The 13593-nt window shown below is 32.3% G+C and overlaps 2 protein-coding genes across 2 annotated transcripts; one reads left to right on the top strand and one right to left on the bottom strand.

The window, feature by feature from the left end:
• Positions 1–160: 160 nt before the first annotated feature.
• LOC108737930 (ribonuclease P protein subunit p29) lies at positions 161–1308 on the top strand. Its single transcript, XM_018471118.2, has 3 exons — positions 161–476; positions 531–1052; positions 1106–1308. The coding sequence occupies exons 1-3, from the start codon at positions 446–448 to the stop codon at positions 1240–1242; spliced, it is 690 nt and encodes a 229-aa protein (XP_018326620.1). The 5' UTR covers positions 161–445; the 3' UTR covers positions 1243–1308.
• Positions 1309–1993: 685 nt separating this feature from the next.
• LOC108737951 (clathrin heavy chain) lies at positions 1994–12667 on the bottom strand. The gene is made up of 18 exons (XM_018471149.2): positions 12414–12667; positions 12174–12354; positions 11709–11973; positions 11216–11468; positions 10720–10938; positions 10544–10661; positions 10307–10481; positions 9260–9926; positions 8624–9170; positions 7669–8087; positions 7168–7537; positions 6239–6488; positions 5820–6146; positions 5258–5517; positions 5040–5172; positions 4600–4881; positions 4273–4498; positions 1994–3800 (listed from the first exon to the last, which is right to left on the bottom strand). Exons 1-18 carry the CDS (start codon positions 12586–12588, stop codon positions 3709–3711), a joined length of 4959 nt encoding a protein of 1652 aa, XP_018326651.1. The 5' UTR covers positions 12589–12667; the 3' UTR covers positions 1994–3708.
• Between the last annotated feature and the right edge of the window lie 926 nt (positions 12668–13593).

The following is a 13593-nucleotide window of genomic DNA, read 5'->3' as shown; positions in this document are numbered from 1 at the left end:
TGTAAAATAAAATTATATAGGTACTTCTGTAACTTTTTTTGGAAATATAATATAAAGGTCATGCAAATAAATATATAAAAATAAATTGCATAGACAGAACAAATGATAATAAAGTACACGTTAGTTAAATGGGAAAAAGTAGTTTTGTAGCAATCCTGTAAAATAAAAATTAGAAAATATACTTTATAAAATTTAAAATAACACTCAAAACTATTAATAAACAACCAAATGGTTGCAAATTATTAATCCAATATCTTTCCTATTACCCTGTATAATACATAAGTATTCAGCTGGCTAAGAGAGGTTAAAGTCTCATAGGCCACTTGGGGAAGAGGAAAAAGAATAATAAAAATACAGGTTATGTCCATTATTTATAAATAAAAATAATCGCGTCTATTGTTTACGTATTAATTCCACATCAATGTAAAGCTAATTTCTGCTACAAATGATGGTGAAAACACCTATGAAAGTATCAGGTATATTTTAACATTAATAAGCACATATAAGAACAATGATCAATCAACTTTTAGAAATACTGATCACCCCGTTGCCTTCTTCATCATCCCCTAATCCTAATCGTGACCCGAAGGCTGCACAAGAAATAGTCACTACTTACTTAAATAATGTACTGCCCACTCAAGATAAGAAGAATCTTGGCTCTGACATAAAATGGTATTTTATGCTTGATAAGACTACACACAAAAAGAATAAACCTATTAGGAAAAAGAAAAGCTATTTGACTAGGAAAGAAAGAAAAGAATTAAATCTACTACGATTGCCCAAAGAAGACTGGGACTACAAACAATTGGAGCCATTACGAAATTTATGGAAACAATACATAAAAGAAGTATTGGGGTACAATGAAAAACTTCCAAATTATACAGATCCTCATTGGACAATATTTAGTTCATCATTAATGAAATCTGAGTTTGTGGGAGCTGAAATAAAAGTTATCAGATCAAATGTTCCTAGTTTGGTTGATCTCAGTGGAACAATTGTTTTAGAAACTAAGGCTACATTCCAAATTGTTACACCAAGCAATAAATTAAAGAGTAAGTAATAAAAATAATGGTGACTAATATCTGTAATATTGCTTTATTTTCAGTAATCTTGAAAGCTCCTTGTATATTTGAAATTTCCCTTGATGTTGGAAGAATATCATTTATGGGAAATTCGTTAATTACAAAACCAAGTGAAAGAAGTGCAAAGAAAATTAAAAATAGTACACTTCCAGACTTGTAATTGTGTATAAAATGAATAAAATTTAAAATACTGTTACTGCAATAATAAAACTTGTTTTATGAGAAAGATCAGCGAGTACTGCATTATTAGTATAAGAAATATGAAAAATCATTTGCACTACTTTATCATTATCCTATATTTAATAATGAGTATCCATATAAACTTCAAACGTTCTAAAAAGAAAAAAGATAAGCAAATATTAAACTGAATTTTACAAAATGACTTACTTTTTTAATGTATTTTTTTGAAATGCTTAATAAGTCTTAAAAAACTCACGTTAAACAGAAATTACGGCAGTTTCAAGTCAGACACAATTATTTTTGTTTGCATTATAATAAACAAAAAGCAATGACAATCGCCTTCTTATCTTATTTATGTTTGCAAGATATGATGTGTAGGTGTTTCAAACAAGCAAAGAATGAGCCTAAAAGGATTATCTTAGGGATAGAGTGAATAAAGTGTTAGCTCGAACTATTCAAGCAAACATAATACCTACAAAATTTTAAATTAATGTTAGTGCAAAAGCATCAAATGCAAGCTTGCATACACTGTATTTCAAATTAGTAAAAGCTGAATGATCAATTAAGATATTGTGTATATGGAAACTTTCCTGAGTATGTTTAGTGTATCAACGGTGAACTTCTAAAAAAATGTGTTCCAAATGACCCAGGGGAAGCTCCCTTCTAGTTAATTTAATCAAAACAACAAAACGTCTCCTCCTGCAGTAAATAACGTAAAATATACAACAATGTAAATCTCAATTAATAGTCCTTTATTTCCTTGGTTTTAATATAATAATGTTTCATTATAACTAAACGAACAGCATTTGCAACGTTACAAAACACGTTGCTAATGCAACATACATATAACCAGGCAACAATCGATTTATTATTAATAATTATAATAATAATAATAATATCTAAACAAGTACGGGTCTAAAGTTACAGGCGCTTTACAACTTCTCAAAAGAAAATAAAACAAAAAAACTACACACCGGGATTTAATTAATCGCCCTTCCAATAAATTTTTTTATATAAGGATTAGTTTTGTGTTATATGATGGGAATGATACGCAGAACAGACGAGCATTAAATTAATTATTATTAGTGTTCACTAAAAAGAAAATTAATTCCATTCTGCCAATTTGTACTTGAAAACCAACGTATAAAAATGGAAAGGAATTATTATTCCGTAATAATTCAAATAGTACAAACAGGAGTAATTACTGAAACTCAAGAGATAAACTTTTCGAAATCCAAAAAGAAAAATTTTTAGTCACCCTGGGACGCTCGAGTCATTTAAAGAGGCCACCCTTTTATGTACATCTTGCTTTTGACAGACTAATATTTATCATATTTATATTACTATTTATTTACAGTGCAACGAAACACCCACCTGTTAAAGAGAATCAGACAAACAATGACAATAACAGTAGTGGTAGTAGCAATAATGGTGCAGCAAAAATATAATAACTAAAAGAATAATAAATATACGTACATATTAAAAATAATAAGAAAAAGAATATAAATCACGTTCAAATATTATTAATAGCAGTTTTTCCTTTTTACGAGGGAAAAATGGACGAAAAATAGTTAATAAATTTCCATATAATTAGGTATGACAGTAATTAATTACAATAATAATTATTATATATCTCAGGTAGTGTATATGTATTTATATACACTTATATATATGTAAATTTTAAAAAAATATGCAGGACTTCTACTTAATGTTAACGGATTTCAATCAGGAATAGTAGTGGTGATATTAGCAGCGTCAAAAATAGCAGCTAAAGTACATATACAGTTAATCATCAATTATATTGTTATTTATTAGTGTTGTATGATTTTGGATACGAGGGTATTTTTAATATTTAATTTCCTAAAGGTCTCGTGATAATACGACAAATCGATGAACACATCCAAAAACAGCATGTGTTATAGTTTGAAAACGAACGAAAAAAAAAAAGGAACAATGTGTATAAAGAAGCGATATTCAACTGGATTAAAAGGAAATTGACTAACATACTTACATTAAAATCAAGTATGTTGCAAATGGACTATAAAAATGACGGGGAAAGGACTTAAGACTTACTTAAATACGGACGATACAATAACTGACCCAAAAGCGGGAAGAGAGAAAAAGTGTTTAATTACATGTCCATACTCGCATCCTATTTTTAAGAACAGAAAACTTACTAAATCAGATTGGGGAAGAATGGAAAAACATAATATGGACAGTATATAGGGTGGTGGTAAACGTTAGAATGGCTGATATAGAAAAATCTGCAACCAAATATAACTAGCTGATTGAATAAGACGATGGTTTCTTTACCGAAAACAAAAGTAGACGCGCGTTTGTAAAACACAAATTCATTCGGGATTTCGCCCGTTTCATTTTATTTTTTTTTTTTTTACTGCCACTTGCTATAGGCTTGACGGCACGTCTCGAAGACGCCAGTATACTCCTACATGCCGTAACCCTGGTACGGCATCTGGGGGGCATAAGCAGCTTGGGGTGCATACGCCTGGGGGGGAACATATTGTTGAGGTGGAATACCTATCGAAAATAAAAAGAATATGTTTAACAAATCTTCTCTAAGGACTTGTTACATTGTACTGTAATCTTGATTGGGTGTATTAATACAATTTTTTATTTTAAATGGCACTTACATACATATGTAAGCATGTATGAGATTAATTATACGAAATGGGACATTTGTTGCATCTTTTAATAATTCTTTTGAAGTTTGTTACAACTTTTCAATGCACTAAAAGCATTTATATTTTTCTCTACTTACTCATCATAAGTAGTTTTTAATAACTGAATTATAATTTATAAAAGTACTATCGTATGCATTTATTTATATTAAACAATTCACAACTAAAATTTTCTGATTTACTTTAATTGTGGTCAAATCCTTTTTGTATACATGACAAAACATACGTACGTCGTTTCCGACCATGATTTGGTATTTAGAAAAATAGGAAAAGGAATAATTTTTATTTTAAATAGAGTGCATAAGACTTACCCATTCCAGGTCCAGCTGTCAACATTAGCTGCGGCTCGGGCATGATCATGGGTTTGTGTGTTTCTTCGGCTGATTCTGTTTGCCTCTGGGTTTCAGCTTGTTCCAGTTTTTCGATCTTTGTGGTCATTTCACGTGTCACTTGAATAAGATACGGCATGGCAAAGTCCATGATCTTGTGTCTCCACGCTAGTTCCAATATAACGTCAGGTTTCAATAGATCGTAACACTAAAAAAAATAAGATTATAATTAATTAAAATAATACAGTTTTATTTAAATAAGCAGTTACACATTTAAAACCTGAAACATAAAAATTAATTTTTAATTACCTGATAAAGACACGCTCCAAAACAGTCGTAGGCTTCTCTCTCAAGGAACCAGGCGAGAAGTTCTTCAGCCAGTTCAGGATTTTTCGATTCTGCTGTGTATTCCATTGCGTCCCTAAATAATCTGTCCTTTTTGCACAGTTCGACACTCTGCTTCCACCGGTTGTTCCCTTTGTATAAATAGGCAGCTATACGTCTGAACTCTGTAAGTTCATGTTTTTCCAAGCTCTGCGCCAGGCCGATATTGTCGAAATTGTCGAAAGCGTCGATTGACGTCCTTAAACCCTGTAAGATAAAGAAATAAATTCATTAATTACTTTTACATATGCGTGCACCTGCAGAGGTGCACAAATGCACCCCTGTATGCAGCCCTTAATACTAAACTTACAAAAAATACCAAACTATTTGTTAGTAATTTAAAATTATTATTTTTTATTAGTTACCTGATAATCTTCTTCTTCGATCAACAATGAATTGAGAGCTTCATTTATAGCTTTGTTATTTAAACTTTGTACAGAACGCAAATAAGATTTAACTAGTTGAAGGTGGCCAGTTTTCGTAAAGAATGCTACAGCCCTAAAATGCAAAATGTGTAAATGAAGTAAATTTACAAGGCAATGCTAATTTTACAATATAAAAAAACATTTTATTTTAATGTTACCTCGTATGGTCCATTCGTGGAGCCAAAACTAGAAGAAGGTCGTTTAAAAGCAGAGGTTTAAAATCAAGATAAAATTGTATAGCTTTGTAGTAAAGTTCAATGTTGGCTACTTTGGTTATGATATCTTTAAAATGGCCCTCTCGCCACGCCTCCGTTGGATGAGCCATCATTGCCAGAACGGCGTTATCGTATTCTTCGTATTTATCATATAAGAATACCAACTCTGCCCACAAGTGTGCATGCTCGGCAGCTCTAAGTACCTAATGGAAAATATCATAAATAATCACACGTTTATAGATAACATATTTTTTTCTAAATAGTAAATTAATCTCAATTGAAAAGGAAACTAATAATTTAAAATTAGAAATTAAAAAACATTCCTACAAATAAATAATGAATATTACCACATAAAACTACAATTTATAATATTAATCTTTTATATTTTTTTTTGAAATTTCTATTGATAGTTAAAATTCCATGTTTCATATTTCTTTTAAATAAAAACATCTTTTTTTATATCTTGTACAACCATATTTTTTTTAAAGTAAGTTTTATTAAATACCTTTGGAATGTTAACTCTGGACCAAAACAATTCCAGATGTTCCCTCATTTTTGCGGGCTTGTACTTCGAGTATAGAATGGCGAGTTCAGTAAACATGCCCATGTGCGCTCGCTCTAAACCGAGAGCAGCTTCAAGAAGTCCAATCAGTTCTTCAAAATAACCCCGGTCCTGGTAATAATTAATAAGGTCTTGAAGTTCGTCGGCATGGACTACAATATGCATACCGCACATCTGTGCAAGTCGAAACTCCTCGGCGTCCACGCATGCGAAACAAACTTCTTTCCACGTGCGAGTGCTGTTTGCCTTACGCGCCGAATCTACAGCTCCCTATTAACACAAAACAAATCACCATAACAAGAAATTAAGAGGCACAAAGAGAAAAGAATGGTTCCCAAGAGACGTTAAAGACGTTTATGTACCTGGAATTCCTTGAGATGTACTAAAGTGATAGCCAGTCTTGCAAAGTTTGAAACGTTGTTATACAAAAGTTTAGCAGCATCATACATTTTGTCATCGAAACAGCGATCTCCAATCTTTTGGATGTCTGCATGATTGGGACCACTTATGAACTCTTCTAGGTCTGCTAAACGACCAGTCTTGGCATACGCATAAATCAGTTCTGATTCTATATAACTCTCCCTTGCCTTCTTGCGAGCCATTTGAAGATATCTGTTAAGTAAAAAAAAAATTAAAAACCGAATATTTACCGAAGGAAGTACAAACACAATCACATGGTTAATTTTGACATTTAACAATTGTCAATAACCATAAAATGTGACAAAAAATATGCATAGCTGAAATTTTTATTTTTTATAGTTTTTATAAAACCATGACTGACTCCAATAGATTAAGTAATGCTAAAAGAATACATTGCTACAGAAATATGTTAATGTTAATATTAACGATACACAAAACATATCATTTATAAAATTTATTGCTAGAAGTTGAAATTAAAATTAATTATATCTGTTTGGTATTGAAATGACTTGGGACAAGCTTTAACTTTTGAATATTACGTATAAAAAAAAATGAGTGCTGTCAGCACAGGGCAAAGTAGTATTAGTTAGTATCAGCAATTTCTTATGCTGAAGTGTACGATGTGTCGCATACCTATTTACAAACAATTCCTTTAAATTTCAATAATTGATTACTATACATCTATTAAAAAACTATAATGGCCGACATCAGTGACAATGCGACAACAATTGAAAAAAAAATAATGGCCGACAACTGCAACAATTAAAAAAGAATGATGGCCGACACTACGTCATAGTGGTGAAATAAAACTGGTCGGGGGCAGGAGGAAGAACTAGTTTTAAATAAAACAAACAAAAAAAAAATAACATACCTAACTAAATCTTCCCATGAATTGTTCTTAGAAGCTGTTTCAACGACGCTCATGTATGCACTTGGATCGTCCGCTTTGATATAAGAATCGATGGCTTCTTTGACGAGTCCTTGGCTGAGTTGAGCTTTGGCTAGTTGACTCCAAACGGGGGGTTCATTGCAACGTTCAGCAAATTCGTATGCACGATCTAAATTGTTAACGTTCTCGATGAGTACTTGGATGGCAGACGTGTTTACATCGAACTTCTTGAAAATTGCAAACGCTTCTTCGTACAGGTGGTTGTTGATGGCAATGTTTGCAATATCGGGAGCGTCGTAGTTGTCCAAACGGTTGATGTAGTCCATAACCCTGGTTGTATCCGCTTTGATAGCTATAAAAGAAAACAAGAAAACATAATTATTCCCTCCTCATTTATGCATTAGTAGGTTTTAAAAGTTCGTAATTAATTACTTCGCAAACAACATTTAAGTATGATAAAATTTGAAAACAAAAAAAATTCACCAGTTAAAATAAGTAGATTCTGTAAATTCCTGTGATCAGAGAAAACTGAATTATCAAGTACAATCTTCTCCAATAGTTCAATAAGTTCATTAGGCAAATCAGCTGACATGAATGCCTTGACAGTAACAGAAATATCTTCAGGATCTTGGGTCTCATTAAGTGCCGTTTGAACGACTTGATCGATTAGTTGTCTCCTGTAGGGGTTGTTCTCGTTTAAAACTTCAACCCATAATTCCGCATCCCGCCTTTTAACCAAATAACGGGCTTCCGATTTAAAGAGGGAGTTTTCGTTACACACAGCGATTAATTCGCGATCGCACTGGCCCCTTTCGTAAGCCACGCAAGCTAAATGCGGATCTCGTTTTTCACAATAACGTCCTACTACTCGTGAATCGTACCATTGGTTTTCGCGCAAAAACCTAAAAGAAGAAAACATTACTGATATGTTGAAATGATTCGTTAGTTAGTGATAGTACACTATTTTTTTCTAAATTAGGAACAAATAAGTAAATTTTCAATAAATTGACAAAACAGAAAATAAACACGATAATTGAAAGACAATTAAAATATAAAAAATCTAATTAAGAATAGCAATCACATATTAATATAAAGAAAAGAAATTATGAGTACTATCAGCCAGGCCAAAGTAGTATTACGTAGTATCAGTAATTTCTTATGCTCAAGTGTACGATGTGTTGCATACCTATTCACAAACAATTCCTATAAATTTAAATTTTCAAACAATTTTTAACACAAAGAAAGTGATTAAACAAATTGTCCATTAAAGTGAGTTTCGACCACTCCAAGCAATGGTGCTAACAGTTTCGAGCTCACAGTGAGTGATAGGGGGGGAAGAACTAGTTTCAATAAGAATTTTTTTTTAAGTAAAAAAGTTCAAAATATGTTAAATCAATTTAAATGATATAAACAGTGATTATATCGAAAAATTTCTTACCTTTCAGCATTATTGTTCGAATCAATGTAAATTTTTGCTAATGCATTGTGTGTAGCTGGTTCCACGCAGCCTTCATGTACTCTACTTTCCAACCAAGGTAGGAGAAGTTTCAATCTATTCCTTTTTTCTACTTCTTCGACCAGCTCATCGGTCGAAAATTGCCCACGCACGACCAAAATTAAGTTCTTTATGATGTCTTCAGAACAATCCACGTCCAAAAGTCCTCCCACCACCACCGGTAATCGACTTGGATTCACTTTCTGAACGTAGATCTCAATATATTTTTGCAACGAATTGCGATAGAGATAGAGAACAAGATCATGGACGAAATCGAATCGATCGCACACGATTATAAGAGGTAATTGGTCAGTGAGTTTGGCTTCTTTGAGGAAGTTTTTGACTCTTTCAGGGTTGTAACAGTTACTCTCGCGGCAAATACGTTCCACCTCTTTAATCTGACCTGTTTTGCAAGCAGCTTGGATGTATTTAAAATGAACCTCAGGGTCTTGGCTAAAATTGACGATTGAGCCCAAGAAATAGAATAAACCTGGAAGAGAAATTAACTTATACAAAACCCATTACTTTTTATTATTTAGTTTATTAGATTATAGATCAGGGATTAAAAGATGAGCTCACCTTCATAACTTTTAAATCCTTCAAAAAGATCAATGAGAGCTTTAGTGGTTAACTGTTCATGATATTTTGTCGCAATTTGTACGCAAATCTGCAAGTTCTGTCTGATGTTAGCCGTAAGCATCGCCTTTAAACACTCTAAACTGTCTTCAACACTCAACGTGCCAAAGAACCCGACCAACCAATCAGCTGACAGCAAATGAGTGTGTACCACTGCCCTTTTAATGTCGTACAAGTCGGTATAGTGTTCTAATGCCCTCTGTAAAAGGCCAGCCTTTTCACACAGTTGCGCAATGTGTGCACGATCGTAATGAGTGAACATGTTGTTGCCTAAAATAGCGTCTGCAACTTGGGGAGCGGACATCAGATTCATTTCGAGAAGACGAGTTTGTAGGTGACCCTCGTTTGGTCTGTTGTGCTTGAGGGCATCAAGTAAGAACGCGGTACACTGTTGCACGAGGTTCTGTTCCATGAAGATGTCTACAATCTGGTTGATGTCTGCAAGTGGTTCTTCGTCGGCCACAAGCATAGAAGCGAATGCTGCTCCCTGGTCCGGGTTGGTACGCATCACTTGGCGCAACAGAAAAATGTAGTCGGGAGTGTAGGACACTTTTTTCGCGTAGATTACGATTTTTTGAAACTGACCAGTTTCGGCAAAAGACTGGATCACCTACGAAGCAAGAAAAATATTTAAGCAACCGTATCTTTCTAAAATGAAGTAATGTTAACAAAGTGTATTAAAAGTGACATATAGACTGTTAATACACTGCAATACAATACACCATTTTTGTAACTTTCTAATAGGACATTAAAAATTTTCAAGCAGCATTTTAAATAAATGACATATTTAGGAATATTAGTGAAGTACTGAAGTGTTTGAAGTGTATAAAATAAATACTATTAAATTTTGTTCCATCTAACTGCAAGCCATATAGAAATTTTACTATCCAAGTAACAGTAAATTTTAGATAAGTACTAAAAAATATAACGAATTTTCAGAAAAAAATACAAAAACGCGCATCTTACCACTTAGTGATTTTAAAACATTACCTTTGCTGGAACATTTGCTCTAAGATAAACAGAGAGTGCAAGGGTTGGATCGGCCTGTTTCACCAAATCCCCAAGTTCCTCAGAACACGTCAATTTTTCTTCTTTTAACCACTTTTCTAAGAGCTGTTTGCGACCTTGCAGTAGCACAGGTTTGCACAATTCCAAAGATTCATACCTAAAAAAATTGTATGCAAAAATTAAAATTATATATTTATATTCAGAGTAATAAAAACTTACATATTCAATTGACCCTGATCTAAAAGAATTCCAAAATATTGAAGTAAGGGACTATTTTGGCCTGCTGGAGTTGGTACCTGTTGGAACATTTGAATAGTGGATGGAGTTCGTAGAATTCCTACAAAAAACAAGATATGATAGAATAGTAATTTAAGAAATATGGTAAGAAAAAATACCTTTAGGAGCATTAGCAGCAACTTTTGCTGCTTCTGCATATTGACCACTTTGAAAGAGCGTCTGAAACTTGCTAACAAACAGATCCTCAGCTCCAGCTAAATTGTTTCTGACAGCCAATCTTAAAGCTAGGTCGGCATTGTGCAAAACTGTATTCACATACTTTATTAAATTATCTTCGTCGATTGTTACGGACAATACTTGACCTCTTCGATTAACACCTAAAGTAATATAATAAATTATGAAGACATTAACCTAATTAATTCCAATTAACGAATCAAAGTTCCAAAACATACACGCCTAATAGTGGTGGAATTAGATAAATTTTGAAAGATGAGTAGAGCAATTAGTAATTCATCAGTAATTATAATGGTTATCAATACATTGCAATCAAAATTTACAAGATTGATCTGAATAATCATGTTGGAGTATAAAAGTTATTGGAGATACATTTTTGATCGTTGTTTTATTCAAGAATGTAATGAAATAAAAACAAACCTATTATTCCACCAGTAGTCTCATGGGGAGCCGTAACAAAGATGGTGTCGCTAGATATTCTATTCATATAGATACATGTCCCAGTTTCGATATCATATAAATGAATGTAACCATATTTGGTAATCAGGTAGATAACATCATATTTCGTGGACACTTGCATCGCAACTGGGAAATCGTTTTGAGCTTCTGGTGGGAAGAATACATCAACTGTCTTTTTAGGAAAAGGCTGGTTTCCTTGAGGACTTTGACCAACCTGTAACGAAATTATAAACCATTAAACAAAAACGTCAGTTTGATATTTTAAGTACATGTGCTTAAAGTCAAGGTGAACAGAAAAATAAATGCATCAAACATATTTTAATATAGATAAAGCAAATTCAAATTCAACTTCATCAACATTTTAACAGATTATTTTACTAAATAATATTTAAGTTTGTAATTTTAATGGTCCAAACATGGATTGGTTCGACTATTATTAGTATCATTCACATACTTCAATAATGTGTAATTTTCCTCCTTGTACAGTCCTTACTGCAAAGCAGAACAATGTTGATGGTTTTGGATTTCCTTCCATCTTGAATGTAGCAAACGATGCAGCATGTCCTTCAATAGGTTGTGAACACTTCCTTTCCACTGAGTAAAGCTGCATGGCTCCAACAACACGACTCTGCTGTGCACTGATGCCAACCAACAAGAGCCAATTTTGCTTTGGATCTGTTCTATAGTTGATTATTTGACAGCCATTCAACGACGAATGCCTTCAAAAAAAAAAGTTAATGTAAGATTGAAAAACATATACATGTAATAGTACTAATGCCTAATGTGAATACTTCCTAGTAAGTGACAAAATTAGTAAAGATTAAAAATCACATCACCAAATAGTGTGCAATGTACATGGGAATTTAAAGACTTTATCAATAGATATTTCTGTAGTTTTTTTTAGATATGTAGTAATTACCTATCAAACATCTTCACTGGTTGTGAATCACCTTCCATAGACCAATGATACACAGATGTTTCTGTAACTAGTGCCAATGTATTTAAGGAAATCCATTTCCAAAATATAACATCTTCATTCATTGTGTGAGCCTTCATTTTCGATTTCATTTCGATGTTAAATATTTGAAGTGATTTTTGGGCTAAACAAAAAATAAAAAAAATTAAAAAATGTAATCCTTTAAAACTGACAAGGCAATACCTTCTACTCCAGTTTTGCCCTTTAAAGCAATAACTTTAGAAGCAGGGTTCATTATTGCACTTTCTGCTGTTATGGGACGTCGAATAGGATTGGTTGGATCTGCCATATCGACAATAACGACTTGAGAAGTTTCCCCAACTTTTTCTCGGACACAGATAAATTTATCACTTTCCATTGTTAAATTGGTAAATGTTATATTTGCCAATTGAATTCCAATATTGGTGAGCTAAAAGAAGAGTATATTTAAGTAATGGCCAGAAAAAAGCATTAATCTTTTGAATTTGCAACATTTCTTTATTAATAGTTGCTTTATAAAAATTCAGCAAACATAGCAATTGAAGAAAAAATCACCAAAGTAGAGCACAAATACATGTATTTTTTATTTACATTATTTTATCACAAATTGAATCATTGAATTTAAATAAAGCATCTAAAATACTGAACAAATTAAAAGTTCTGTGTAATTTAAAATGTATATAAAATCAACCAAAGCATACAAAAATTCGTCAAAAACTTTGATTTGAGATACTACAAAAAATAAAACAAAGAATGATAAAAATAAACACATGGGTTATTGCTATTTAAAATAGACTTGAAAAAGTAAATTTGTGTACATAACAGTAATGTTATAAAAGAAACTTATTTATATTTTGATTCTTTTATCTTCAGACTAGGAAGTCAGTGTGACCACATACTGTTTTTGTGTGTACAAGGGTCATTTTAGCCCATAAACTTTAATAAATCAATAAATAAAATAATAAGTAGTCTGTTTGATAAAAGTATTACTTGTAAATTTCTACTGATCTTTATAGTAATGGCAAATAATTCAGGTTTGCTTTACTTTCAACTTAAAGCTTTCATACTAATATTTCAATCATTTATCATGTCTATGGACAGGTAGCTTCATAACGTGTCTTGTTGGAATATAAGTAGAAATTTCTTTATTTTATCTTTAAAGAGCCACATGTCTAGACTATGTAACATTTTATGACCCATATTCTGTATGTACCATTACCATTTAGTTTTGTATTTTTTTTTGTTAGCACCCTGTAGAAATTATTGATTTGTGCAAGTTTTAGTTGTATTCACAAGTAATTGACCTACTTGCTATAGTATGTAGTCAACTTTAATGAAATTATCAGCTAAAAGAATAAAAGAACATTTTTTTCATAGACATTAT

The sequence above is a fragment of the Agrilus planipennis genome, unplaced genomic scaffold (assembly GCF_000699045.2).
Source record: "Agrilus planipennis isolate EAB-ADULT unplaced genomic scaffold, Apla_2.0 scaffold120, whole genome shotgun sequence".
Lineage (NCBI taxonomy): Eukaryota > Metazoa > Arthropoda > Insecta > Coleoptera > Buprestidae > Agrilus > Agrilus planipennis.
This window is presented reverse-complemented; position numbering and strand designations above follow the sequence as displayed.

What these genes read in the sequence shown, in the direction of transcription:
- LOC108737930 (XM_018471118.2), top strand. Translation starts at nt 446, where the DNA reads ATGATGGTGAAAACACCTATGAAAGTATCAG. An exon ending in AACACCTATGAAAGTATCAG is followed by an intron (nt 477 to 530) that starts GTATATTTTAAC and finishes ATCAACTTTTAG; the next exon opens with AAATACTGATCACCCCGTTG. An exon ending in ACCAAGCAATAAATTAAAGA is followed by an intron (nt 1,053 to 1,105) that starts GTAAGTAATAAA and finishes CTTTATTTTCAG; the next exon opens with TAATCTTGAAAGCTCCTTGT.
- LOC108737951 (XM_018471149.2), bottom strand. Translation starts at nt 12,588, where the DNA reads ATGGAAAGTGATAAATTTATCTGTGTCCGAGAAAAAGTTGGGGAAACT. An exon ending in GATCAGGGTCAATTGAATAT is followed by an intron (nt 10,482 to 10,543) that starts GTAAGTTTTTAT and finishes CAATTTTTTTAG; the next exon opens with GTATGAATCTTTGGAATTGT. An exon ending in GAATCTACTTATTTTAACTG is followed by an intron (nt 7,538 to 7,668) that starts GTGAATTTTTTT and finishes TTTCTTTTATAG; the next exon opens with CTATCAAAGCGGATACAACC.